The 26551-nt window shown below is 44.3% G+C and overlaps 1 protein-coding gene across 1 annotated transcript; it reads right to left on the bottom strand.

The window, feature by feature from the left end:
• Positions 1-224: 224 nt before the first annotated feature.
• On the bottom strand, positions 225-26350 carry LOC117503361 (mucin-2-like). The gene is made up of 6 exons (XM_034162579.1): positions 26325-26350; positions 26018-26132; positions 24482-24566; positions 5043-5149; positions 520-730; positions 225-400 (listed from the first exon to the last, which is right to left on the bottom strand). The coding sequence occupies exons 1-6, from the start codon at positions 26348-26350 to the stop codon at positions 225-227; spliced, it is 720 nt and encodes a 239-aa protein (XP_034018470.1).
• Between the last annotated feature and the right edge of the window lie 201 nt (positions 26351-26551).

The following is a 26551-nucleotide window of genomic DNA, read 5'->3' as shown; positions in this document are numbered from 1 at the left end:
ATCAGCAGAAAAAATCAACAGAATTCTCGGGGGGGGAGTCGGTTGAACCCCCTGAACCCCCTCTATATACGGGCATGCAATTAAACTACATAATAGAACTTGACACTTAGAATGATGTTTGTCAGAAGTGGTGAAATGTTCAGTCCTGAATCAAGAAGTACAAGTGCAGAGATAACAAACCACCCATTTACAAATGCGAAACATTTCTGCGCTGCATGTTTTAGTCATCTGGAGTAAGAGTGTGCATGCTCGCATGTGTAGGGTTTTTGTCTACCGGCAGAACAGCTGCATCCATCATAGCAGTGGTGTTCGCATGTTTGACTGGACTGAGGGTTGGAACATGTATCAGGACATGAGCTGCTGCACTCCATGAACACCATGTTGTAAGGACACGTTTTAGCTGCAGAAACAATATAATGTCTCATTACAACAAACAAATGATGATGTCATATCAGTGTGTGTGCTGCCTCATGAAAACACACAACAGGCAGGAGGATCTCTGCGTGTTCAAAGTCTTACGGCAGAAAGTGGAGTTTCGCCATTGTTGGGGGATGCCACCCGCATGAACGCATTCTCTTGAGAACTCTGAAATGGTTTGGCAGAGGTAGTGTTGGCCGTTGTTTTCCGAGTGGCACAAATCCGACATGCAGGCTTTAGTAAAGGCTTCTACATCCAGACGGTCGGCGCAGTTACTGAATAGAGCGCTGCTGAAGATCTGCTCGCAGAATTGCTGAAACAAACAAACACAAGAAAAAGGTGATGACACAAGTATGAAACTGCTGAAATCTAAAATTAGTTTTCTGTGGCAGCAGCAGCTCACATACACAAAACAAATGATACTAATGTGGTTGTTTTAGTGTTAATCACAGGGGAACTGTTTTTATACAGTTATTCAGCAGCAAATGGGATCCACAGCCTGAACCAAGAAGAAACTCAAGTTAATGAGAAGTAAAATACTAGCCTAATAAGCAAATTTACTTTCAGTTTACTTATCACATATATACTCAACAGATTATACTTAAAGTATACTTTGTTAATACTGACTCATATACCAAAAAACAAAATCTGTATACTTGGTATACTTAGTGTGTACTTGTAAGTATAAGAAGTGTCTTCAGCTAACACATAACTTACAGGCTGCACAGCTCGACGTCATGGTCTAAGGGTTAAGGAAGTGGACTAATAACTAAAAGGGTCCTTGGATCAAATCCTGATTGGACTGACCTGTTATTAAACTAAAATGTGGGCAGCAGTAGTAGTTGCAAAAAGCAAAACTAGTTGTGTAGCATGCTTCCATTTAAAGAATCTGCAATAATCCTCAACCTGGTCTCACGGCAAGTTGTGATTCAGCAGCACGAAATATACATTAATCTGTTGGTTTGTGATATTGTGACGAAAAGCGCCTCATTTTCATCACGGTGGCACGAATTCATTCTCATTCATTCCGTGATGGCTGCACGAAATTAAATGTGACGCGGGGGGGTGTCGGGGGTGGTTATGGTTAGGGTGGGGGAAAGAGTAAGATTATGTTATGGTAAGGTTAGGGTTGGGGGTAGGAGTACGGTTAGGAATAGTGAGTTTTAAAAAAAAACCCTGTCACGAAAATTTGACTCATTTCATCACAGTAACATGAAAAAAACATGAGACTGGGCTGTAATCCTGTTTTATCTTCACAGCAATTTAATCAACAGTTGCCTGTGATGTGTAACAGCTTTTTGTGACACATTTTCCCCACATAAACATACTTCTTGCAGCACATGTGAGAATGCTTTAATGCTTTTCTTTTTTTGTGCATTGTCCAACACATTATTTCCATCAAATACCAAAAACGTTTGTCACAATGCCTTATTTGAGTTAAATTTAGGTTTGTATTCCTACTACTACATGCAGAAGATGAAATCTAGGCCCTGAGATTCGTTGGTGCATGAACCTATCCCCAGATTCCGTAGCATAAAGAGAATGCAAGTCTACGAGTCCCCCTGGAGACGATACCAGTCTGACACAAGTTACTTCTCCATCTAAGGCCAGCTGGGTGACTCAAACCCAGGTCTCCTTATTCCACTTAACTACCTGCTCTGCACTGAACTGTACTGGCATGAAAATACCAAATCACATCTCAGTGGCAGCACTTTGTCTTAGTGCTACTTGCACAGGTTACTGCAACATCTTCACTAAAATACAGGTGGTAATCATCACCAGCAACCAGTGGTGGGCACAGTTCCACCAATCTGCTAACCGCTAATTAGCAAAGATAACGTTTTCAGTAGCAGATTAGCTTTTCAGCTAACTTTGAAAACCATCAGCGGACCAATTAGCTTCCAATAAATTTAGTTCCGCTATAACTTTCAGTCCGCTAACATTTTTTTGCTGGCATAGTGAGTAAAGCTTAATGGTCAAAAAACATTTCTAAACCAACAACACAGACAGTGGCAGAAGAAATCAAACACAAAGCACTTTTCACTCATAGACACAACGTAACTCTTCACCAAACTAATTACACTACTTGAACTATGAAAACACAACACAACAAACAACAGTGCTAAACTAACATGTACTACAATAATAATAAACAAAAACGTAACCCTAAACTCCCATAATGCATTGCAGCTGTGATCAACAGTGTGTCTTTTTTAAAGACAGCATGTACATGCAAATCTTTACTTTTTTAAGTGAAGGGACACTTATTTATGGACTTAAATTTGTCTCATTAATACCTGTAAATGCACAGACGGTGATCTACAAATAGTCCTTGATTTGCACACGTGTTTTGCGATCCACAAACACAAATTTTCCAATTTATAACTTGTGTGTTGGTTTTTACAAATAAATGTGTTTGGAAATTTGTATTGTTTTTCATATGTAAGAAAAAAAACGCATTTGTAAAACTGAAAATTCTGTTTGTGAAGTGTGATTCAGTGGATCACACGTTGGTCGCTATTCACACTCCCATCCAGTAGATGGTAGTGTTCTATACATTTTGATGAGGGGGGGGTGGTGTTAGAGCGGACTCATTTCCCATGATGCCTTTTGGCATGTGTGTCAGTTAATGCTCAAACCTTCAGAATTAGCGCCTTACTTTAAAAGTTATGTGTGATATTTTCACTTTGTAAAAATGACAGAGTTGCTATTAATGTTGATAATTGTGCAGAATTAGTTTTGTTTATAAATGAAACCATAAGTGAAAACTGCCTTGTGTTTGATCTCTTCTGCCAGTCTGGGTTGCTGTGTATGAAAAATAAATGATGCTTTTTTTTTTGCGGACGATGGAAGGGTGTATAAAGACAAAATTTCTGGCTTTTGTTGTTTATTTTTGGGTTTGTGATCGCCTTTGAATTTACTCAGAGGCCCCTGCGGTGCTTAAACTCAAAACTGGCTTATGAGTAGCCGACAGTGTACAGAGTCAATACTAAAAGTTAGCGGTTAGCTGTAACTTCCGCTAATTTTTTTAGTGGTTTATCAGTTTAGTGTTATACAAGTTAACTTTTCAGTTAGTGGATTAGCGGTTACTGAAGCTAACTTTTCGATTAGCTGTGCCCACCACTGCCAGCAACAGACCCAAGATGATCATTCACTGAGAATGACATAAAATCTGTTGAATTTACACTTCCTCTAGTCTACGAGGTATCTTATAAAACTAACCGGCAGTTTTATAAAAAAAAAACTATATGGATTTGAATGACATGCGATTACACCAATCATGCTTGAACCCTCGTGCGCATGCGTGAGTTTTTTCACGCGTGTCGGTGACGTCATTTCCCTGTGGGCAGGCCTTGAGTGAGATGTGGTCCCGCCCTCTCGGCTGAATTCCTTTGTTTGAGACGCTGCTCGAGACGGCGCGCATTGCTTTATCAAACTTTTTTCAGGACCTGTGAGGGATATCCGAGTGGACACTATTCGAGAAATTCAGCTGGTTTTCGGTGAAAAGTGAGAGATTATGAGGTGTTTCTGTCGCTTTAAGAACTTCCCACGGAGCGGGACGTCGCGCAGCGCTCCCAGGCGATGTCGTCTGGCTGTTTCGAGCTGAAATCATCCTAATTTAAGGCTCTGGTGACCCAGGACGTCGTGAGAGAACAGAGAAGATTCAGAAGAAGCCGGCATGAGGAGTTTATGCGGACATTCCACTGTTAAAGGTCATTTTGTAATGAAAGACGTGCGCGCAAATTCGCCGAGTCGTTTCCGTGACGACTCGGCGAATCTGTGTGCGCCGCGACAGGAAAAACACCTCCGTGTTGAAAACCATTTGTAAAATTCAGGCGGCTTTTGATGGCTTTCAACAAGTGAGTAACTGAGAAATTGTTTAACAGCTTGGGCATGTTCCAACTTGCCCGTTAAGTTTTCCAACGGAGGTGTTTTTCCTGTCGCCACCCCCCGCGGTCGGGTGCGGCCCGACATGCGACTCTGCCCGCACGTTCTTTCATTACAAAATGACCTTTAATAGTGGAATGTCCACATAAACTCCTCATGCCGACTTCTTCTGAGAGTTCTCTGTTCTCTGATGACTTAGTGGGTGAACAGAGCCTGAAATGTGGAAGTTTTCAACTTGAAACAATGAGATGACGCTGCCTCAGAGCGCAGATCGCCGTCAGGCGCCATGGGCCGTCCTTAAAGCGACACTACCAGACCAAAATCTCTCATCAGCCGTTAAAATTTTCAACGAAAACCAGCTGAATTTATCGAATGGTGTCCACTCAGTTGTGCCTTACAGTTTTTGAAAAAATTTTTATCAAACAAAGCAGCAGTCTCTGAGCCATTCCTAAACAATGAAAAAATCGACAAGAGGGTGGGCGACTCCTCACTCAAAGACTGTCCACAGGCGAATGACGTAACCGACAGGCGTGAAAAAACTCTCGCATGCCCATGAGGGTTCAAGCATGTCTGATGTAATCACACGTGATTCAAATCCATATGGTTTTTGAAAAAAATAATAAGGTCGGATACTTTTCTAATAGACCTCGTATTGACAAACGTGATAATCTGTCACATATGCTGACTTATTGCAATGTAGACTAATATGTATCATCTATGCAAGTGTCACAATCTACCTTATTTCCACAGCCCGTGAGTGATTTGGCGTCAGATTCCTCGCACACTGTTGTTGGATCATTGACCTTGTTGGTGTCTGCGTAGTCTGCCACAGCCTGGAGTGAACCTGTGAGCACAACACTAAAGTTAATTCAGCAATCCAACAAATGCAGAGTTCCATTTTCATGTATTTATACAACACCAAATCACAACGTAAGTCACCTCAAAGCACTGTACACTAGTAATGTCTTGACCCGACCCACCCCATCAGATGGCACAGTGCTGACAGTGGCACAGAAAAACTCACTGTTATTACAGCTTGAATACAGAAAAGAGGATCATCACAACGCTAACAATGCTTTCCGAACATTATCCTTTTTGTTAAATGTGTTCTTTAGCAAGCACATGCAACTTTCTTTGCTATCAATGGAGATGGACCAGGGTTTTTTGAAGTGAAAAATAAAATCATGAGTTCACATGATTCAGGAATTGTCATGGCACGAGGGTGTGTGGCACAGAAAGAAGGAGGACACAATATGCAGACTCGTAGACAAGGTGCTGGAGGTAAGAAAAAGACTTTATTGTAAAAAAAAGCCGGGGTTTGGTTCACAGGAAGGCAGGCAGCGTAGCAGAGGTACGGGTCAGTGCGAGGCAAAGGTGTGGTCAAAAAACAGGCTGGATTCAATGGCACAGAGAGACACTGTTACATGAGCTGAAGCAAAAGGCGAAGTCCATAATACAGAGCAAGGTCAAAACACAGCGTGGCAAAACAAGACTATGAGAAAAGGCTGGAACGAGGATACAGAGATCAACGAGCTGGAAGGGGAGTGGAGAAAGTGAAGGGGTTAAATATCAGGTGAAGTAATTAGGGAAACAAGATGCAGGTGTTAGGTAATGTTCAGGAAGGAGGGCGTGGTCAGGTGAATCCAAGACACGGGAAGAGGGGCAAGAGAGAGAGTGAGTGAATGTGGCAGACAAAGATGAAACAGGCAGGTGCAAGAGAATGAGTGCATGAATGAGGCAGTCAGAGACAATGATGAGACAGGCAGATGCAAGTGAGTAAAGCCATGGTCACAACCCGCCGTACTTGCACGTGCGTGCAGTATACTTGCAAAAACGTGGGCTAAATTTAGAGATCCGTACGTCGTAAGTACTGCCTCAGTACGAATTTAGGAGCACGCAGACACACGCAGACATGCCATAGAGGTTTTAGTGCTTGCAGAATTTTCGCTGCGGTCAGGCTGCGGATTCACCAGCAGTACAGATTACGCACGTTGTGAGTACTGCCTCAGTACGGATTCAAAGCAGCACATTTTCATTCAGTTACTATTGAATTAATCAAATCCGTACGGCGGCAGTAGGCTACTCCGCACATATTAAATTGTAGGTATCTTGGTATCTGCTCTCTTCCACAGCATGTCTTTTTCCTGATTCTCTCCCCTCAGCCCCAACCAGTCCCAGCAGAAGACTGCCCCTCCCTGAGCCTGGTTCTGCTGGAGGTTTCTTCCTGTTAAAATGGAGTTTTCCTTCCCACTGTCGCCAAGTGTTTGGTCATAGGGGGTCGTTTTGACCGTTGGGGTTTTTCTGTAATTATTGTATGGCTTTTGCCTTACAATATAAAGCGCCTTGGGGTGACTGTTGTGATTTGGCGCTATATAAATAAAATTGATTTGATTTGATATATAAATTAGAATTAAGTTGAAATTTAAAAAGCTGGTAATCAAGTGTGTAGTGAATATATTCCTCTATCAGTGTTTCACACCTTGTGTGACTTTTCACTAACAGGCTGGACATGCTCATGCATCGCCAACGCCGAAAAACACCTGCCGCTCCGGTCCCACTCATAACACACACATCAAAAGAAAAGCCGACCCCACACACACACACTGCTTTATTGTCAACTCTCTTTATCTTTACAATCCTAGAGACGTGCGTTGAACGTACTCCCTCCCTCCTCTTGCTCGCACAACGGTGGGTTGTGACCGGTGCTTAAGTGAATGAAATATTAACGGTGAAATAAACAGATAGTATAATCAGTGACTAGAGAATAACAGATAATACACACAGTGACAACTAAGACATGACCGAAATAAGACCAAGTACCATAAACTACGAAATAACAATCCTAAACACAGAAGCAAGGCAGGAGGTCACTAACAACTCCCGTAAAAGCATCCCGTGTAGCACTGTTCCATCTGAAACAGATGCTCAAAGTACTTTGCATTGATGGCTCACATTCACCTGCACACATCAAGGTGATGCCATGCAAGGTGCTCAACTTTGCGATTAAGGGCGCTGCCTAAGGCAACTTCCCGGCCTGATGGGAATTTGAACCGAGGATCTGCTGATCTCATGCTCACTGCTTTAACTACTACACCATCACCTCCCCAAGTGTGGATGAAACAGTTGTCTCATTGACTCAGTTAGCTGGACCCACAGTGCTAATGCAACGCGGTGTCATCAGATGTTTTTGAGCTAATTTCTGGTGAGGATGGTTCTGTGGATTGTGGTGTTTCTAGTTTTAAATCAGCACTGCGAGGTATGTGAGATTCGTGCACCCATGAGTCCCATTCAGTAACAGTGGCAAAGGACAAAGTCTTGAATTACAGATTATCTTAGTGAGTATATAGATGTAAATGTAGTAGACTGGACATTCAAGTTTGGAGTATGCTTATTGTGGATGGCGTGATTGTATAGCTGAGTACAGAAATACTCTTTCTTTTCTTTGGTATTGTTACATGGGATGTGTTTTCTTGTCCTATGACCTGCCAGACTGCTCAAACATTACTGGTCATGACTAGGGCCTTCCTGACTGAAGCCCTGGTCCACCAAATAATGAACAGTGAATAATGAGCCACACAGCATGGTTTTTTTGGTACGCGAGGAGGTATTCAATAATCGTGGGAGAATAGTGGCTCTGAGAGGCTCTTAGAGGCAGAATATTCGGCTAATGAGGCTCATCTCTGAGCGTGGCGCTAATTTCAAGAAGTTCAAAATTTAGCCACAGCAGCGTGGGGCAATTTGTGTGCGAGTTACTATGAGCCTGGCAGCTACGGGGACCAGAGAGCCTATTTTTGGAGAGACTCAGCCCTCTTGTGCACAATTCCACCTGCTTTGTGCACCATATGCTGTATATAATATAATTAATTTGTAGCGGATTAATTATTTTCTGTCAGAGTTTGGATGTTGAAAACACCTCTAATCACTTCTGGAATCACAGAGGACTGTTTCATCTGGACCCTTTTGTCCCTCTCTCTCTTGCTCCATGAAATGGAGAACATATTTTGGAACAGCTTAAAAGGTAATTCATTTTTTGTAATAGCTTGGTAAAACAGTTGCATGTTCATTACTTATTTATAAACTGCTGTAAAAGTATGTTTATGATAGATTTAACATCTTGTTAACGGATCAGATGAGGCGCGCTCTGTGCGCACTGATGCAGTGACTCACGCTCAAGAAGAGCATTTACGCAAAACTCCAGCTCGCAATAGAGTTATTTTGCAGTCAGTAACTGACAAACGCAAAGTTAAAAGTTGGCTCACGGTGTCAAATGTGTGCTTAAAGCTGCGGAAGAAATGAAGCCAGCTAGAAGGAGCACAGAGGCGACTGTCCAGGAACACAGAATGCGCACACGCAAAAGAGTGATTTTGCACTCAATAATGGACGGACACAAAGTTAAAAGTTGGATTACGGTGTCAAAATGCCACAGAAGAAATAAAGCCAGTGAGAGGAAGCACTGATGCGACTGTCCAGGAACCCGTAGTTCAAGTCTAGCTGGTCTTGTTGGGAAAGTGTAGGAACACGGACCCACAACAGGGGGGCGCAAATGAACGGACAATGGAATAGGTCAAATAACAACACTTTACTGTTGCGAACGTGCACAACAAACACAACAAATTACAACAATGGACAAAGTTCAATTCACAAAGGTGTCGTGTGGGCAGGCTCGAAGATAGGAGACGCCTCTCCAAAGTAGAACCGGAACCACACGGTTTCCTCCGCCACAGGACCCCGGGAATACTGGAGCCGCCAAGTTCCGAACTCCCAGGTGGCCACTGCCTCCGCGTGTCGGACCTGGTACTGCTGGCGAGGAACAAGAACACAATTAACGTGGGCACGTTTGCACCCAGCAACCTGTACGGCAGGGAAGCTACCTCCACCTCTCGTTGGAGAAAAAAGTCTGCAATCACTCACAAAAATCACAAAGGTTACTGTCAAGCAGTCAGCTGAGATTATTACCTTCCAGGTAGAACGATATCTCGGCGATGAGGTGGAGATGCCGTCCTGCTGATATACCCCAGTGATAATTGCCGTCAGCTGTCTCAGGTGATGGGTGACAGCTGTTACCGAGGCTGCTCCTGTGGGGCGGCGGCGCCCTCTGGTGCCTGGAGCCCGCACTCCAGGCAGGGCGCCCTCTGGTGGTGGTGGGCCAGCAGTACCTCCTCTTCAGCGGCCCACACAACAGGACCCCCCCCTCAATGGGCGCCTCCTGGCGCCCGACCGGGCTTGTCCGGGTGGCGACGGTAGAAGTCGGCCAGGAGGGGCCGGGTCCAGGATGAAGCTCTTCTTCACCCAGGAGCGTTCTTCGGGACCGTACCCCTCCCAGTCCACCAGATATTGAAAGCCCCGGCCCATCCGACGGACGTCCAACAACCGGCGCACTGTCCAAGCCGGCTCGCCATCGATGATCCGGGCAGGAGGTGGTGCCGGACCGGGTGTACAGAGGGGTGAGGTGTGATGGGGCTTGAGCTTCGACACATGAAACACAGGATGGATCCGCAGTGAGGCTGGAAGCTGAAGCCTCACTGCGGCGGGATTGATGACCTTGAGGATTTTAAACGGTCCTATGTACCTGTCCTGTAGTTTAGGGGAGGCCACTTGTAGTGGGATGTCCTTTGTGGACAACCACACTTCCTGCCCGGGGCGATACGTAGGGGCCAGGGTCCGCCGCCGGTCTGCATGGGTCTTCGCCCTCATCCGGGCCTTCAACAAAGCAGAACGGGCGGCGCGCCACACCCGACGGCACTTCCGCAGGTGGGCCTGGACCGAGGGCACACCGACCTCCCCCTCAACCACCGGGAACAACGGGGGCTGATACCCCAAACACACCTCAAAGGGGGAGAGGCCGGTGGCTGATGACACTTGACTGTTGTGGGCGTACTCGATCCAGGCCAGATGAGTACTCCAGGCCGCCGGGTGCGCGGCTGACACACAACGCAGTGTTTGCTCCATTTCTTGATTGGCCCGCTCTGCTTGCCCGTTGGTCTGGGGGTGATACCGACGAGAGACTGACCGTGGCCCCCAGTTCCCGGCAAAAGCTCCTCCAGACATGCGAGGAGAACTGGGGACCGCGATCGGAGACGATGTCTGATGGTATCCCATGCAGGCGGACGACGTGGTGGACCAGGAGGTCCGCCGTCTCCTGGGCCGTAGGGAGCTTCGGGAGGGCCACGAAGTGGGCCGCCTTGGAGAATCGGTCCACTATCGTGAGGATCACGGTGTTTCCACGGCGGGAGGCCCGTGACAAAATCCAGGCCGATGTGGGACCAGGGGCGATGAGGCACGGGCAGCGGCTGTAGCAGTCCCGGAGCCTTGCGATGGTCGGCCTTGCCCCTGGCACAGGTGGTACAGGCCTGGATATAGTCCCGGACGTCGGCCTCCAGGGACGCCCACCAGAAGCGCTGCCGGACAACTGCCACGGTTCTTCGCACCCCGGGGTGACAGGAGAGCTTAGAGCCGTGACAGAAGACCAGGACTGCAGCCCTTGCCTCTGGTGGGACGTAAAGTCTGTTCTTTGGTCCAGTCCCGGGGTCCGGGCTTCGTGCCAGGGCCTCCCGGACGGTTCTCTCTACGTCCCAGGTGAGGGTGGCCACGATAGTGGACTCCGGGATGATGGGTTCCGGTGGATCCGACAACTCCGCTTTGACCTCGTCTTCGTGTACCCGGGACAAGGCATCCGACTTCTGGTTCTTGGTCCCGGGCCGGTAGGTGATGCGGAAGTCAAAACGGCCGAAGAACAGTGACCAGCGGGCTTGCCTGGGATTCAGCCGCTTGGCGGTCCTGATATATTCCAGGTTCCGGTGGTCAGTGAAAACCGTGAATGGCACGGACGTTCCCTCCAACAGGTGTCTCCACTCTTCAAGAGCCTCTTTCACCGCAAGGAGTTCTCGGTTGCCGACGTCATAGTTCCGTTCAGCCGGGGTCAACCTGCGGGAAAATAGGCACACGGATGAAGGACCTTATCGGTCTTCCCACTCTGGGACAGCACAGCTCCTATCCCTGAGTCCGAGGCATCCACTTCAACCACTAACTGGCGACTAGGATCGGGCTGCACCAGAACGGGTGCAGACGAGAAGCGCCGTTTCAACTCCTTGAACGCGGCATCGCAACGATCCGACCAGGTGAAGGGGACTTTTGGTGAGGTCAGGGCTGTCAGGGGGCTAGCAACCTGGCTGTAGCCCTTAATGAACCTCCTGTAGAAATTCGCAAAGCCGAGGAACTGTTGCAGCTTCCTACGGCTTGTGGGTTGGGGCCAGTCTCTCACCGCTGCAACCTTGGCCGGATCAGGAGCGACGGAGTTGGGGGAGATGATGAACCCCAGGAAGGACAAAGAGGTGCGGTGAAACTCACACTTCTCGCCCTTAACAAACAGCCGGTTCTCCAATAACCGCTGCAGGACCTGACGTACATGTCGGACATGGGTCTCAGGATCCGGAGAAAAGATGAGTATGTCGTCTAAATATACGAAGACGAATCGGTGCAGGAAGTCCCGCAAGACATCATTAACCAATGCTTGGAACGTCGCGGGAGCATTTGTAAGACCGAACGGCATGACCAGGTACTCAAAATGACCTAACAGGGTGTTAAATGCCGTCTTCCACTCGTCTCCCTTCCGGATCCGAACCAGGTGATACGCATTCCTAAGATCAAGCTTGGTGAATATCTTGGCTCCATGCAGGGGCGTGAACACCGAATCCAACAAGGGTTAGGGGTATCGGTTACGAACCGTGATTTCGTTCAGCCCCCTGTAATCAATGCATGGACGTAATCCGCCATCCTTTTTCCCCACAAAAAAGAAACCCGCACCCATCGGGGAGGTGGAATTCCGGATCAACCCGGCAGCCAAAGAGTCCCGGATGTAGGTCTCCATTGATTCGCGTTCAGGTCGTGAGAGGTTGTACAGCCTGCTGGACGGGAACTCAACGCCTGGAACCAAATCAATGGCACAATCATACGGGCGGTGCGGGGAAGGGTGAGTGCCAGATCCTTGCTGAACACCTCTGCAAGGTCATGGTACTGCACCGGCACCGTCCCTAGATTGGGCGGGGCTCTGACCTTCTCCCTGGCCTGGGAACCGGGAGGAACCGAGGAACCTAAACATACCCGATGGCAGGTCTCGCTCCACTGGACCACTACCCCGGACGGCCAATCGATCCGGGGATTGTGCTTCAACATCCAGGGAAAACCTAAAATCACACGGGAGGTGGCCGGAGTTACAAAAAAACTCGATCTCCTCCCGGTGATTCCCCGACACCACCAGAGTTACTGGTGGTGTCTTGTGGGTGATTGGAGGGAGTAGGGAGCCATCTAGTGCCCGTACCTGCACAGGCGAGGTAAGCGCCACCAGAGGGAACCCTATCTCCCTGGCCCATTTGCTATCAAGCAAATTCCCTTCTGAGCCCGTGTCCACCAGTGCTGGGGCCTTCAGGGTTAAATCCTCATAAAGGATTGTAACTGGGAGTCGTGTGGCGATGTGGGTGTGTCCCACGTGAACATCTCGGCCCCCCCCAGCCCAGTGTCTAGGGGCGGGCGTTGGTGTTTAACCATTCGGGGCAGTCTCGTACCTGATGCTCAATCGAGCCACAAACAAAACACGCTCCGCGGGCCAGCCTCCTTTGTGTGACCGGTGCCCTAAATGTTGCCCTACTCGTGTCCATAGCTTCGTCAGCAGGGGGAGCTGTGATCGCACGGAGCGCAGGGGCCGTGGAGCGTGGGGAGGGCGGAACGCGGTCGGAACCGGAAGGGAGAGGGACGACGCGTGCCTGGCCACGCCCTTCGTCTCGTTCCCGACGGCGCTCATTTAACCGATTGTCTAATCGTATGACAAGATCGATAAGCCCATCCAAATCCCGCGGTTCGTCCTTAGCCACCAGGTGCTCCTTGAGGACCAATGACAGTCCGTTTACGAAGGCGGCGCGGAGGGCAGTGCTATTCCAGCCGGACCTCGCAGCCGCGATGCGGAAGTCGACTGCATAGACAGCTGCGCTCCGGCGCCCCTGTCTCATTGACAGCAGCACGGCTGAAGCGGTCTCTCCTCTATTAGGGTGATCGAACACTGTTCTGAGCTCCCTCACAAACCCATCATATGTCAGAAGGAGCCGTGAACTTTGCTCCCAGAGCGCTGTAGCCCAAGCGCGTGCCTCACCACGAAGCAGATTTATCACATAAGCTACTTTGCTAGCGTCGGTCGCGTACATGACGGGACGCTGTGCGAAGACGAGCGAACACTGCATAAGGAAATCCGCGCACGTCTCCACACAGCCTCCGTACGGCTCTGGGGGGCTTATGTATGCTTCAGGGGATGGTGGGGGGGGTCGTTGGACAACCAGTGGAACGTCGCTGTCACGCACAGGGTCTACGGGAGGGAGAGCCGCAGCGGCGCCCCACCTGCGCGGCGAGAGCCTCCACCCTGCGGTTCAGGAGGGCGTTCTGCTCGGCCATCAAGTCTAACCGAGTCGTGAAAGCGGTGAGGATCCGCTGCAACTCACCGATTACCCCTCCTGCGGACGCCTGTGCGCCTTGTTCTTCCATTGGCCGTTCAACAGCCGGTTGACGCCCCTCGGGATCCATGATGCTGGCCGAGATATCCTGTTGGGAAAGTGTAGGAACACGGACCCACAACAGGGGGGCGCAAATGAACGGACAATGGAATAGGTCAAATAACAACACTTTACTGTTGCGAACGTGCACAACAAACACAACAAATTACAACAATGGACAAAGTTCAATTCACAAAGGTGTCGTGTGGGCAGGCTCGAAGATAGGAGACGCCTCTCCAAAGTAGAACCGGAACCACACGGTTTCCTCCGCCACAGGACCCCGGGAATACTGGAGCCGCCAAGTTCCGAACTCCCAGGTGGCCACTGCCTCCGCGTGTCGGACCTGGTACTGCTGGCGAGGAACAAGAACACAATTAACGTGGGCGCGTTTGCACCCAGCAACCTGTACGGCAGGGAAGCTACCTCCACCTCTCGTTGGAGAAAAAAGTCTGCAATCACTCACAAAAATCACAAAGGTACTGTCAAGCAGTCAGCTGAGATTATTACCTTCCAGGTTAGAACGATATCTCGGCGATGAGGTGGAGATGCCGTCCTGCTGATATACCCCAGTGATAATTGCCGTCAGCTGTCTCAGGTGATGGGTGACAGCTGTACCGAGGCTGCTCCTGTGGGGCGGCGGCGCCCTCTGGTGCCTGGAGCCCGCACTCCAGGCAGGGCGCCCTCTGGTGGTGGTGGGCCAGCAGTACCTCCTCTTCAGCGGCCCACACAACAGGTCTGGTGCATTTAATGACTCTGGAACACAGGTGAACAGCAGCCTGGCGCATGGCGCACACCTGCCGGACTGTACTGGAGCATCTATTTTTGGACTGCGTTTAAAAAATGTGACATCTTGAATGGATGCCGTGAATTGAAAACCTACACTTTAAAGAGACCGAGTGTGGGAGGGCTGGAGGTTTGGGCAAAACCCATGCATAAACGTGCACCAACGTTGAGTTATCATGGCGCTACATGGATCATATGTGGCTTGACGTGGACCATATGCAGCGACACAAGCTAATGGAGGCTGGATGGCGCTCAAATGACAGGTCGTCGTGGCTCACTACAGGCTGATATCTGCCTGTGAGGTACAGAGAGGCAGAGGCTTCTTTATAGCAGATACGTAATAGATTAAAACGTGGATCATTCTTCAAATAATCGCTGACACACCCATGCATGGCTCATTATTCATGGATTATTATTATTATTATTATTATTAAATAAATTGCTCAATACTGGAAGTGTTCCTGCTAAAGCTGCTGCAATAAAACCTTTTTTAAGAAGCCCAATTTGATTGTGAGTTGCTGAAGGATTAGAGGCTAATTTCTAATTCAGATTTTTTTTTTCTTGAAAATGTATGCCCATTTGTTGGAGAATGATCTTTTTCAGTCCCAACAGTCTGCATTTATGGTTCAACATTCTTCTGAGACTGCACTCACTCATGTAGTTCAAGAATTTGTTAATGGCCATGGATACAGATTCTACATCATTGTTGCTGTTACTGGAAAGTTCAGCTTTTTATACAGCTGATCACGGTATTTTGTTGGAGTCAATTATTATTATATGTTAATCATTTTGGTATTCATGAACAGTTGCATTGTAATCAGGTTGATTATAACATGGTCATTATAATGGCACTGTATCTGAAATTTCAGATATAAATTCTGGTATGCCTCAGGGTTGTCTTCTGGGTCCACTGTTGTTCTGTCTTTATGTAGCACCTCTTGGTTAGAATATATGGAGCCATGGAATTAACTTTCACTGTTATGCCGAAGACCTGCAAATGAACATGCATGTCTATGTATGTAATGTCTCTCAGATTGCAAAGATGGAGGCTTGCTTAGTTGCATTGAACACTTAGGTGCCTGTTTTCTAATCTTCAGCTTTTATAGACTGAGATGATTGTTATTGGCTCAACTAGTCTAAAATGTCTTTATTATCAACACAGTCTCTGGTGACTTTGTTCCTATTTCTCTGCAGGTTACTGGGAGATCTTTGTGATCACTGCAGAGACTGTCAGAACCACCAGGGTATAGAATCTACCCCGTCTTATCTCTTATTGACAATTTGAACCATGCACCCTTCTTCTTCTATTCACTTTCCAGTATTCACTGTTTATTTTTTCTTGGGGTTTACATTAAGCTGCTCTGAGATCTTGTCAAGAGCCATTATTTGCTTTGAGAACAAACGCCACCTATTTTCCACAGTAGACCTGCTTAGTTAAGATGATTCATAAAAACTACATCTTATTTAGCTTTACTTAAGCATGAATAAATATGTAATGAATTAGCAACAAGTAATTAAGAGTGACTCATACTTAATAAGTACATCCCTTCGGCTGTTGCATTGGTTTACGCGTGGTCACCACAGCAGATCAAAGGTGGACCTGCATGTTGATTTGGCACAGTTTTTATGCTGGATTCCATTGCTGACGCAGTGCCACATTACATCGAGAAATGTAGCAGGGGTGGGGTTTGAACCAAGAACCTTCCACGCTGACCAAACGCACTAATCACTTGGCAATTTAATAAGTACTTAACTAATACTTTACTTCTAATGAATAGGTGTGTATGTATGTATGTATGCACTATTACCCCATGAGTTAAACATGTACGAGGTCTGTCAATAAAGTATAGGTCCTTTTTATTTTTTTAAAAACTATATGGATTTCATTCATATGTTTTTACGTCAGACATGCTTGAACCCTCGTGCGCATGCGTGAGTTTTTCCACGCCTGTCGGTGACGTCATTCGCCTGTGAGCACTCCTTGTGGGAGGAGTCGTTCAGCCCCTCGTCGGAATTCCTTTGTCTGAGAAGTTGCTGAGAGACTGGCGCTTTGTTTGATCAAAATTTTTTCTAAACCTGTGAGACACATTGAAGTGGACACGGTTTGAAAAATTAAGCTGGTTTTCGGTGAAAATTTTAACGGCTGATGAGAGATTTTGAGGTGATACTGTCGCTTTAAGGTCGGTTTCAGCATTTTATCCGGATATTCCACTGTTAAAGGAGATTTTTTTAATGAAAGACCTGCGGACGGGTCCGCGCGTCAGACGCTCCACCACAGGAAAAACACCTCTGTTGGAAGCCTTAAGGACAAGTTGGAACATGTCCAGCTGTTAAACAATTTCTCATATACTCACTCCACTGAAAGCCATCAAAAGCCGCCTGGATTTTACAAATGGTTATCAACACGGAGGTGTTTTCCTGTGCCGCCGCACCGCGCCGGCTGCGTCCCGACGCGCGGACCCGTCCGCATGTCTTTCATTAAAAAAAATCTCCTTTAACAGTGGAATATCCAGATAAAATGCTGAAAAAACTAAAAAGGACCTATACTTTATTGACAGACCTCGTATTAATCAATAGGAAGTGTCTGAAAAAATGATTTACTAATTATGCAATACATGAATAATTCATGCAGTTGCTAATAGCTAGTTAAGTCTTTCAATTTCAGTTTTCAATTTATTTTCATTTATATAGCACTAAATCACAACAAAATTACCTCAAGGCGCTTCACACAAGTAAGGTCTAACCTTACCAACCCCGAGAGCAAGCACACAGATGACAGTAGTCAGGAAAAACTCCCTCTGAGGAAGAAACTTCAAGCAGACCAGAGTCAAAGGGGTGACCATCTGCTTGGGCCATGCTAAAGACACAATTTACAAAACAATTTAGAAAACAATTCACAAAATGAATATACAGGAAATTTTGCCGGTGCACAGGACAGGAGGGTTTCAGAAATAGACACCACACTCATCTTTAGATGGAGCCGCACCTCAAACAGAGAGAAAAACAGAATCAGGCATCGGAAAGACAACAAATACAGTATAATTTCTCAGCATTAAGCAACAAGAAAAACAGAAGAAATACTAAGGTGATCGCTGGCCACTAGCCTTAAGCTTCACTAAAAGTTGAGGCCGCGGCACGCTCCGTTTACTAATAAAAAGAATTTAAAAGAGTAAAAAGCATAGTAACATACTATGCCAGTATGCTAGCCATACGAAAGGGAAAATAAGTCTTTTTGTGAACTTTTCTAAAGTGAAGACTATTTATACTTTATTAAATATTTGTTTATGTATGTATCCTTCCCATGGACCTGGTGCCCTGTGTCCTTAATAAAGTCTTGAATGAATGAATGAATTTTCTCTTCAGTAACTTCTTCTTCTGGAGCCACTTGATGAGTTTTAAAAAAATCTTTTTTTTTTTTTATCTCTCCATTTCTAAACCTCATGAGTTGTGTGAATTGGGTTATTTTCAGTCATAAAATGTTCTTAACATTTTATGTTTTTTTTTTTCAGACTTATAATGCTATATCCCAAGGACCACCACTGGCGTGGTGCCCTGCACTGCAAATAACTCCCGCTCGAATGCTCACCTTCTCACTTTTGTTACATCATCAAAAGACTGCATGCAACACCTGCATTGATAAGAAACATCTGTAAAGAACTATGCAAAATCTAGCCGAAATGGTGTGCAGATTTGTGCCAGGAACGACATTTGCAGTACCAGTGAGGAGATGGGAACAGGGGAAAATACAGTGAGCAGTGAAACAAGCAGTAAGTGTATTTTTGTTTGCTTACTTGAGAGTTGCTAACGAGCTAATTAGCACTGGGAACTGCAGCCGCGGCGTCACTCACAAGGCTCGGCCATGAGCACATTAATATACAAATGCATTTTTCACCCAGTTATGAAAAAATATATGTACATGTATGATTTGCTCTGATTTTTTTTATCCTGTCTGTTATTGCTTTTGATTCAAGACTGCTTTTAACTTTACAAATTTCTGCATTGTTTAAAATAAAAATTAATTATAATAATAATGGATTAGATTTATATTGCACTTTATAATTTCTCTATGTTTCCTCAAAGCACTTACATTTTTGCTTCTAACAGTGTTTGCACAATTCATTGTAATGTTTTTTTTTTAGTTTTCTTCTATTTTAATAAATGGACTTCTCTGTTCCCTCTGCCTCAGGGGTTTCAATGGCCTCAGCTGTGATGTTGGTTGAAAAAAGATCATATGAAATAAAAATGCTGGAGATGAAGGTGGAATGTCAAAAACACAAAATCTACGAGCTGACAATGAGACTTTCTGAAGGAACAGTTGGCACCAGGTAAATCTTTTTCACTGTATTAAAATTTATTCTACTGTTTAAATCTGTTATCTTTATCTTTTACATTTGTATTTACAGTTCTTAAAAAGGACACCTGCTCAAAAAAGGATTTCTAAGACGCAATAAGTCTTTCCTCCGACACAGCGTTAGAATGTCCATTTGAGTCATCCGAGTATTGTTCATCACCACTGTCATCAGATGAATAGGACAAGAAGAAGAGGATGAAGAGGGAAAAGGGGAAAAATCACAGGAGAATGAGGAGAAAGATTGTCAGAGGGGTAACACTGTTACTAATATTTTTCCTATTTTATTTGCTTGTGTTAATTATTATGTTGTCTTTATTTTTACATTTATAATTGGTGTTTAATACGTTCTATTCCAGCCCAACATCCAAATCAGGTGGTGTCCTGGTACCAAAGTCTGTTCAAGCTCTTCATGGGCCTCCTGTACAAATCGTGCTTACGCACAAAAACCTGGCGTACGCCCGTCTCCACGTCCACGTGCAAATGTATCAAAAGTGACGTGAACGTGGAAATGTGAAGCGCATCACGCAGAAATCCTGGCTGGCGTACACACATTTCTACAGCTATTGTTCCACTGTGGACATGTACAGGTGATGCTGGGAACCATTAATAATGTGAAAACAAGAAGTCATCAGAGTGATGTGCACATCAGATACACAGTGATGAACATTTAACACACCCACATATGTGCACTTATATGGAGGGATATGAAAGCATGCACAAAGTGATGCATAAATTGGCACTAATAGTGGCTGTGTTATCATTGTTAAAACCCCTTTGCAAATGGTACACAAACTTACTATTTACTTATTCCATTTTACCTAACAGCGAGCTGAGAGAATGGCAGTCTAACCACAGATTCCATTGTTTTTACATGTTGTCTCTGAAATTTCCTTAATTTTTACACAAAATAACACAGAGATGAAGGCGGACATCATCAAACACACAACACTCTACACTCATGGTGCCGTCAGCACAACACAACCAAACTATTTGAATACATTTGCATATTCAGATAGAGGCATGGAACAGGGAGGAGTTTGGTGTGTGTGCACGTGTGCTCGATTCCACGTTCAGTGGGATGTACAAACCGAACGTGCGTAAATTCATGCCTACGCACACTTTGATACATCTGAATATATTTGTGCTTACGCCTGATTCAGGGTTTTGGCGTATGCCAACCTTTAGTAGAAAGTCACCGCAAGTTTCTGTACATGAGGCCCCTGGAGAGGTGTGACAATGGCTGGACTGTTTAAGCACTATGGAGTGGACCGGAACACCGTGGTGATAACAGGTCCCATCGCAGAGCTGTCGATCGCTGCACCGAGCAAATAGAGGGAAGTTTTCAAAAACTGCAACAGTGAGGTTAAGCTCTGTGTTTTCAGCACAGTGTGCATTTACAATAACAGAGGATCCAGAGGTAGAACAGCTGATTAAAGACTACAAGTCTAATGGAAAGCTACTGCCTTTTAAGATAAAGTAATGGAGGAATGTATTGTTGACTGTTCATTGGTTTCAGAAAGTATTTCAGAGTTCTGTTTACAGTAGAACAAGTTGCACTGATAAGACGTTGGCTTTGAAAAGTATTTCAGAGTTATGTTTACAAGTATTTGCACTGATAAAATATTTAGTTTATTAATATTTTGTACTTTTAAGTACCCTACACATGTTTTGCAACTGTGCGGCTAAGTTTTAATGGCACATTTTTGGCACTTTTTTGTTTAATAACATATGTAAGTGTGTACATATGTACATTGATTTTATATCTGTAGTTTTGCAAATACATAACTTTTGTATCGATGTCTTGTGGCTTTACTTACACTGATTTTGGTCTGATTTCTACACTGAAAAAGGATTTATGGCATTTTAGGGTTTTGTCTACCTTAACAAATACTTTATAAAGCATTGGAGAGGAAATGGCGTCTCACTAATTTAGAAGATCTTCACTTAGCCTGGAAAAAGAGTCTGTTGCTCTATAAAAAAGCCCTCCGTAAAGCTAGGACATCTTTCTACTCATCACTAATTGAAGAAAATAAGAACAACCCCAGGTTTCTTTTCAGCACTGTAGCCAGGCTGACAAAGAGTCAGAGCTCTATTGAGCTGAGTATTCCATTAACTTTAACTAGTAATGACTTCATGACTTTCTTTGCTAACAAAATTTTAACTATTAGAGAAAAAATTACTCATAACCATCCCAAAGACGTATCGTTATCTTTGGCTGCTTTCAGTGATGCCGGTATTTGGTTAGACTCTTTCTCTCCGATTGTTCTGTCTGAGTTATTTTCATTAGTTACTTCATCCAAACCATCAACATGTTTATTAGACCCCATTCCTACCAGGCTGCTCAAGGAAGCCCTACCATTATTTAATGCTATGATCTTAAATATGATCAATCTATCTTTATTAGTTGGCTATGTACCACAGGCTTTTAAGGTGGCAGTAATTAAACCATTACTTAAAAAGCCATCACTTGACCCAGCTATCTTAGCTAATTATAGGCCAATCTCCAACCTTCCTTTTCTCTCAAAAATTCTTGAAAGGGTAGTTGTAAAACAGCTAACTGATCATCTGCAGAGGAATGGTCTATTTGAAGAGTTTCAGTCAGGTTTTAGAATTCATCATAGTACAGAAACAGCATTAGTGAAGGTTACAAATGATCTTCTTATGGCCTCGGACAGTGGACTCATCTCTGTGCTTGTTCTGTTAGACCTCAGTGCTGCTTTTGATACTGTTGACCATAAAATTTTATTACAGAGATTAGAGCATGCCATAGGTATTAAAGGCACTGCGCTGCGGTGGTTTGAATCATATTTGTCTAATAGATTACAATTTGTTCATGTAAATGGGGAATCTTCTTCACAGACTAAAGTTAATTATGGAGTTCCTCAAGGTTCTGTGCTAGGACCAATTTTATTTACTTTATACATGCTTCCCTTAGGCAGTATTATTAGACGGTATTGCTTAAATTTTCATTGTTACGCAGATGATACCCAGCTTTATCTATCCATGAAGCCAGAGGACACACACCAATTAGCTAAACTGCAGGATTGTCTTACAGACATAAAGACATGGATGACCTCTAATTTCCTGCTTTTAAACTCAGATAAAACTGAAGTTATTGTACTTGGCCCCACAAATCTTAGAAACATGGTGTCTAACCAGATCCTTACTCTGGATGGCATTACCCTGACCTCTAGTAATACTGTGAGAAATCTTGGAGTCATTTTTGATCAGGATATGTCATTCAAAGCGCATATTAAACAAATATGTAGGACTGCTTTTTTGCATTTATGCAATATCTCTAAAATCAGAAAGGTCTTGTCTCAGAGTGATGCTTAAAAACTAATTCATGCATTTATTTCCTCTAGGCTGGACTATTGTAATTCATTATTATCAGGTTGTCCTAAAAGTTCCCTAAAAAGCCTTCAGTTAATTCAAAATGCTGCAGCTAGAGTACTGACGGGGACTAGAAGGAGAGAGCATATCTCACCCATATTGGCCTCTCTTCATTGGCTTCCTGTTAATTCTAGAATATAATTTAAAATTCTTCTTCTTACTTATAAGGTTTTGAATAATCAGGTCCCATATAATCTTAGGGACCTCGTAGTACCATATCACCCCAATAGAGCACTTCGCTCTCAGACTGCAGGCTTACTTGTAGTTCCTAGGGTTTGTAAGAGTAGAATGGGAGGCAGAGCCTTCAGCTTTCAGGCTCCTCTCCTGTGGAACCAGCTCCCAATTCAGATCAGGGAGACAGACACCCTCTCTACTTTTAAGATTAGGCTTAAAACTTTCCTTTTTGCTAAAGCTTATAGTTAGGGCTGGATCAGGTGACCCTGAACCATCCCTTAGTTATGCTGCTATAGACGTAGACTGCTGGGGGGTTCCCATGATGCACTGTTTCTTTCTCTTTTTGCTCTGTATGCACCACTCTGCATTTAATCATTAGTGATCGATCTCTGCTCCCCTCCACAGCATGTCTTTTTCCTGGTTCTCTCCCTCAGCCCCAACCAGTCCCAGCAGAAGACTGCCCCTCCCTGAGCCTGGTTCTGCTGGAGGTTTCTTCCTGTTAAAAGGGAGTTTTTCCTTCCCACTGTAGCCAAGTGCTTGCTCACAGGGGGTCGTTTTGACCGTTGGGGTTTTACATAATTATTGTATGGCCTTGCCTTACAATATAAAGCGCCTTGGGGCAACTGTTTGTTGTGATTTGGCGCTATATAAAAAAAATTGATTGATTGATTGATTGATAAATTGTCTTCACTTTAGTAGTGTTCACAAAAAAGTACTTGTAAATGCCTGAGCAGTAATGTATTGCACAATTAGTAGATCATGTATTTAGACATTCCTTAAATCATTCATATATGTCTTAATCATAGTATAAAAGGGATTTGTGCCACTTCAGTGTTTCATCCACCTTAACAAATAGTTTATAAAGCACGAACATTTTCTGGAGAACAAAAATGAACAAAAAGAATTAACTAGCTATTAGCAACACCCATTATTACTGGTACCTCAAATACTTAGAAGTACTTTGTTCATGGTTTATTAAGTATGAATAAGAAGTAAAGCATTAATTAATGTACTAGTTAATTACTTAAGTATGAGTTATTCTTAATTATTTATTACTAATTAATTATGTATTTATTCATGTTTAATTTAGGCTAAATATGGTATAGTTATTATAAAGTACTACCTGATTATTATAATTATTATTATTACCTTATGTGCAAGGTTGCAGACCAGTTCTAGCACTTGGTCACAGATGTTTGACAGGATACAGGCAAGATACCCAAAACTGACTGTCATGACACCATTATGACAGTGTAATGAATATATTCTTTGACCTCAAATAAAGTGGTAGCATTTTGATTTGTCATTAACATATCATGAAGTATAAACTGTCATGACACCATTATGGCAGTGTAATGAAGATATTCGAAACCTTGCACATGTAATTATAAATAATCATTATGTCAACTTGCCATAAACACAAAAATAGATGCATATTGACAAAGACATTTTCTGGTTATGTCGCTTTGATTAATGTCAAGTTGTCATAATCAAGACAACCCAAAAAAAATGTCACCTTGTCATTGCAAAAACCGAATGAAACTTAATGACAGCAGTCATAAACGTTTATGACATTGACATAATGTTTATGACACGTTCATGACTGTGTCATGTAACAGTTATGACAGTGTCATGTCACTATTATCATGATTCCTTCAATTAAAGTGTTACCAAATTCTTTAATTGTTGAATGTGAAGTGTCTCTTGTGCCTGTAATTAAGTTCATTGTTATCATATTTATTATTATGTTTATTGTCATTATGAGGAGTTAGAGCACCTTGTGAAGTTTATATGGATGAGGCTGATGAACCCTAAGCAGACACAGATGTGTGAAGCTTGATGCAGGACCTTCCGCAGGTTCAGGGCTCAAAGGCTTTATCTCTTTATCAAAATTCATTATTATTTCCACCCCCCAACTAAAGAATGACAAACATCTTACCTTCTTTCATCAAATCATTGGGCTTGCCATCAAAGTTTCCACATAGCCCACAGACCTGATTCTGGTATTTGCTGTCTAATTCAATCTGTGAAAAGTAAAGAAACAGTTACCTCAATATGTATTTGAAGGATTAAAAAAAAAATTATAATAATAATTCTAATCCAATTACATTTTTTTTCCACAAATCTGATTGGTTAATCGTGTGAGATTTCAGACCGTATAATATCGGGGTAACGGTGGCAAAATATTTGACCGTTTCCCATTTAGATGTATTACTCTGTGCCCTGACTGGTGTTCTGACGAGATGTCCTTCCCATCGACAGGCCAGCCCTCCACGCATGCTTGTGCCAGCCCTCCACGCATGCTTGTGCATGCGCAATATTGTTGGGACACGGAACTGTCGAGACACACAATTTGACAGAACACTGGTTGCGTGCGCTGCTACGCAGATGCCATAACGGCACTGTTAGCTGAGAGAGAGGGAAAGTCGCATACCGCCGCTGCCGAAATGGGTGAATTTAAGCTACCATACGAAAGTATTGGATTCTGACACAGAATTGCCGTTTCACATTTGATGGATTTTGACATTTGATGGATTATTCCGTGCTCTGACCGCCTTTGGAGCAACGCTGCCTCACGGTAAGCCTTGCAGACCGAATTGCCTACAGAAAAATAAACCATGCAAACGATGGAATTGGATTAGAATGGGAATAATCTCCTTGTGTCTGATGATTTGCGGACATTCATGCTGTTATACGGTCGCAAATATCTTTTACTGGCTCCGCTAACGCATCACCGGTCAAAATCCTTTTTACTGGAGCTCAATTTGTGACCGTATAACCAGCATGAACATCTGCAAATCATCAGACACAACAGGGTTATTCCCTAATTATTGTAATTTTCCAGTTTTCCAGCACAGTTGGAGTTAAAAGCAATGAATAAAAGTCTGTACGTACTGTGTGTGTGTGTGGGGGGGGGGGGGGGGGGGGTTCCCATTAGAAACACCATTGTATCAATTTGCAACCTTACTCACATGGCTGCATATAATCATCTTATTTTTTAATATGTATTTGCTTAACAGTACTGTTTATGTGCAAGAGCATCTGTCAGTTTGTTTATTTTTGTCTTACAAAGATGTCATATAAATAGGTTTGAAGGCGACTGCTCACAATATGTGCAGATAAGCAGCATGCACGTGTGTTGTGTGTTGCACGTGTGTTGGGCTCTATCACAAAGACCTTCTGGTGACAGATGTGAATGCACCAGCATCTCTTTTTCAAATCAACATACCTACGTGTAAGTGGTATTTTTACAGTGAGGACACGAGTGCTGGGTGTAAAAATGACAACTGGAGATGGGTAGAGTGTGACAAATACACTTGCAGTGCGCTGTCCACCAAACGGGGCAGAAGATAAAACCCGTCATGTCTACAAAGATCACAGTTGATCACATGTTCAATGTTTTTCTCAGGTTCTGGTTCCAAATGTGCCTGAAGGAGGACAAACAGTAATGTGTGCATTTGTGTGTCATTCCTACACCAATGGAGTCATCCAAGTTCCAAATAGCCGTCAGTCCCAGCTTCGCGTCAACAATGATGCTAGATGTGGTCTGCTTGACACTCACACCAGATGCGATAACTGGCGGTGTTACCCTGTAACAGAAACAGAGACGTCCTGTGTGAAACCTGACAGCAACAAGGAAGGAATGGCTCTATCTTAAAGACAGGGGGCGCCACTCAGACAGCACAGGCAGTCTTATTTTCAAGTCAGAAATGTCTTTTGATGGGCACAGATCAAAGGTAGGAGGAGAGGAGCAAAGGACAGTGCAAGACCAGTTTTATTACCTCAGTGACCTTTGGTCCTCGATCATAGCACAAGGTAAGGTGTTGGTACTAGCAACAAATTTCTAATTAATATTTTCCGTAAGCAGGAAGAAAATGATTTTGAAAAGTGTAAATGAGGTAGTTTAGCAGTCAGCGAGGAATGAGTTTAACCTGCGCTTGTACAACTACAAAGTAAACACAATGGTCTTAATTCTACTTGTTATCTGGAGCTGATTTGGACAGGATAA

This window comes from Thalassophryne amazonica, chromosome 2 (assembly GCF_902500255.1).
Source record: "Thalassophryne amazonica chromosome 2, fThaAma1.1, whole genome shotgun sequence".
In the NCBI taxonomy this organism is placed as follows: Eukaryota; Metazoa; Chordata; class Actinopteri; order Batrachoidiformes; family Batrachoididae; genus Thalassophryne; species Thalassophryne amazonica.
This window is presented reverse-complemented; position numbering and strand designations above follow the sequence as displayed.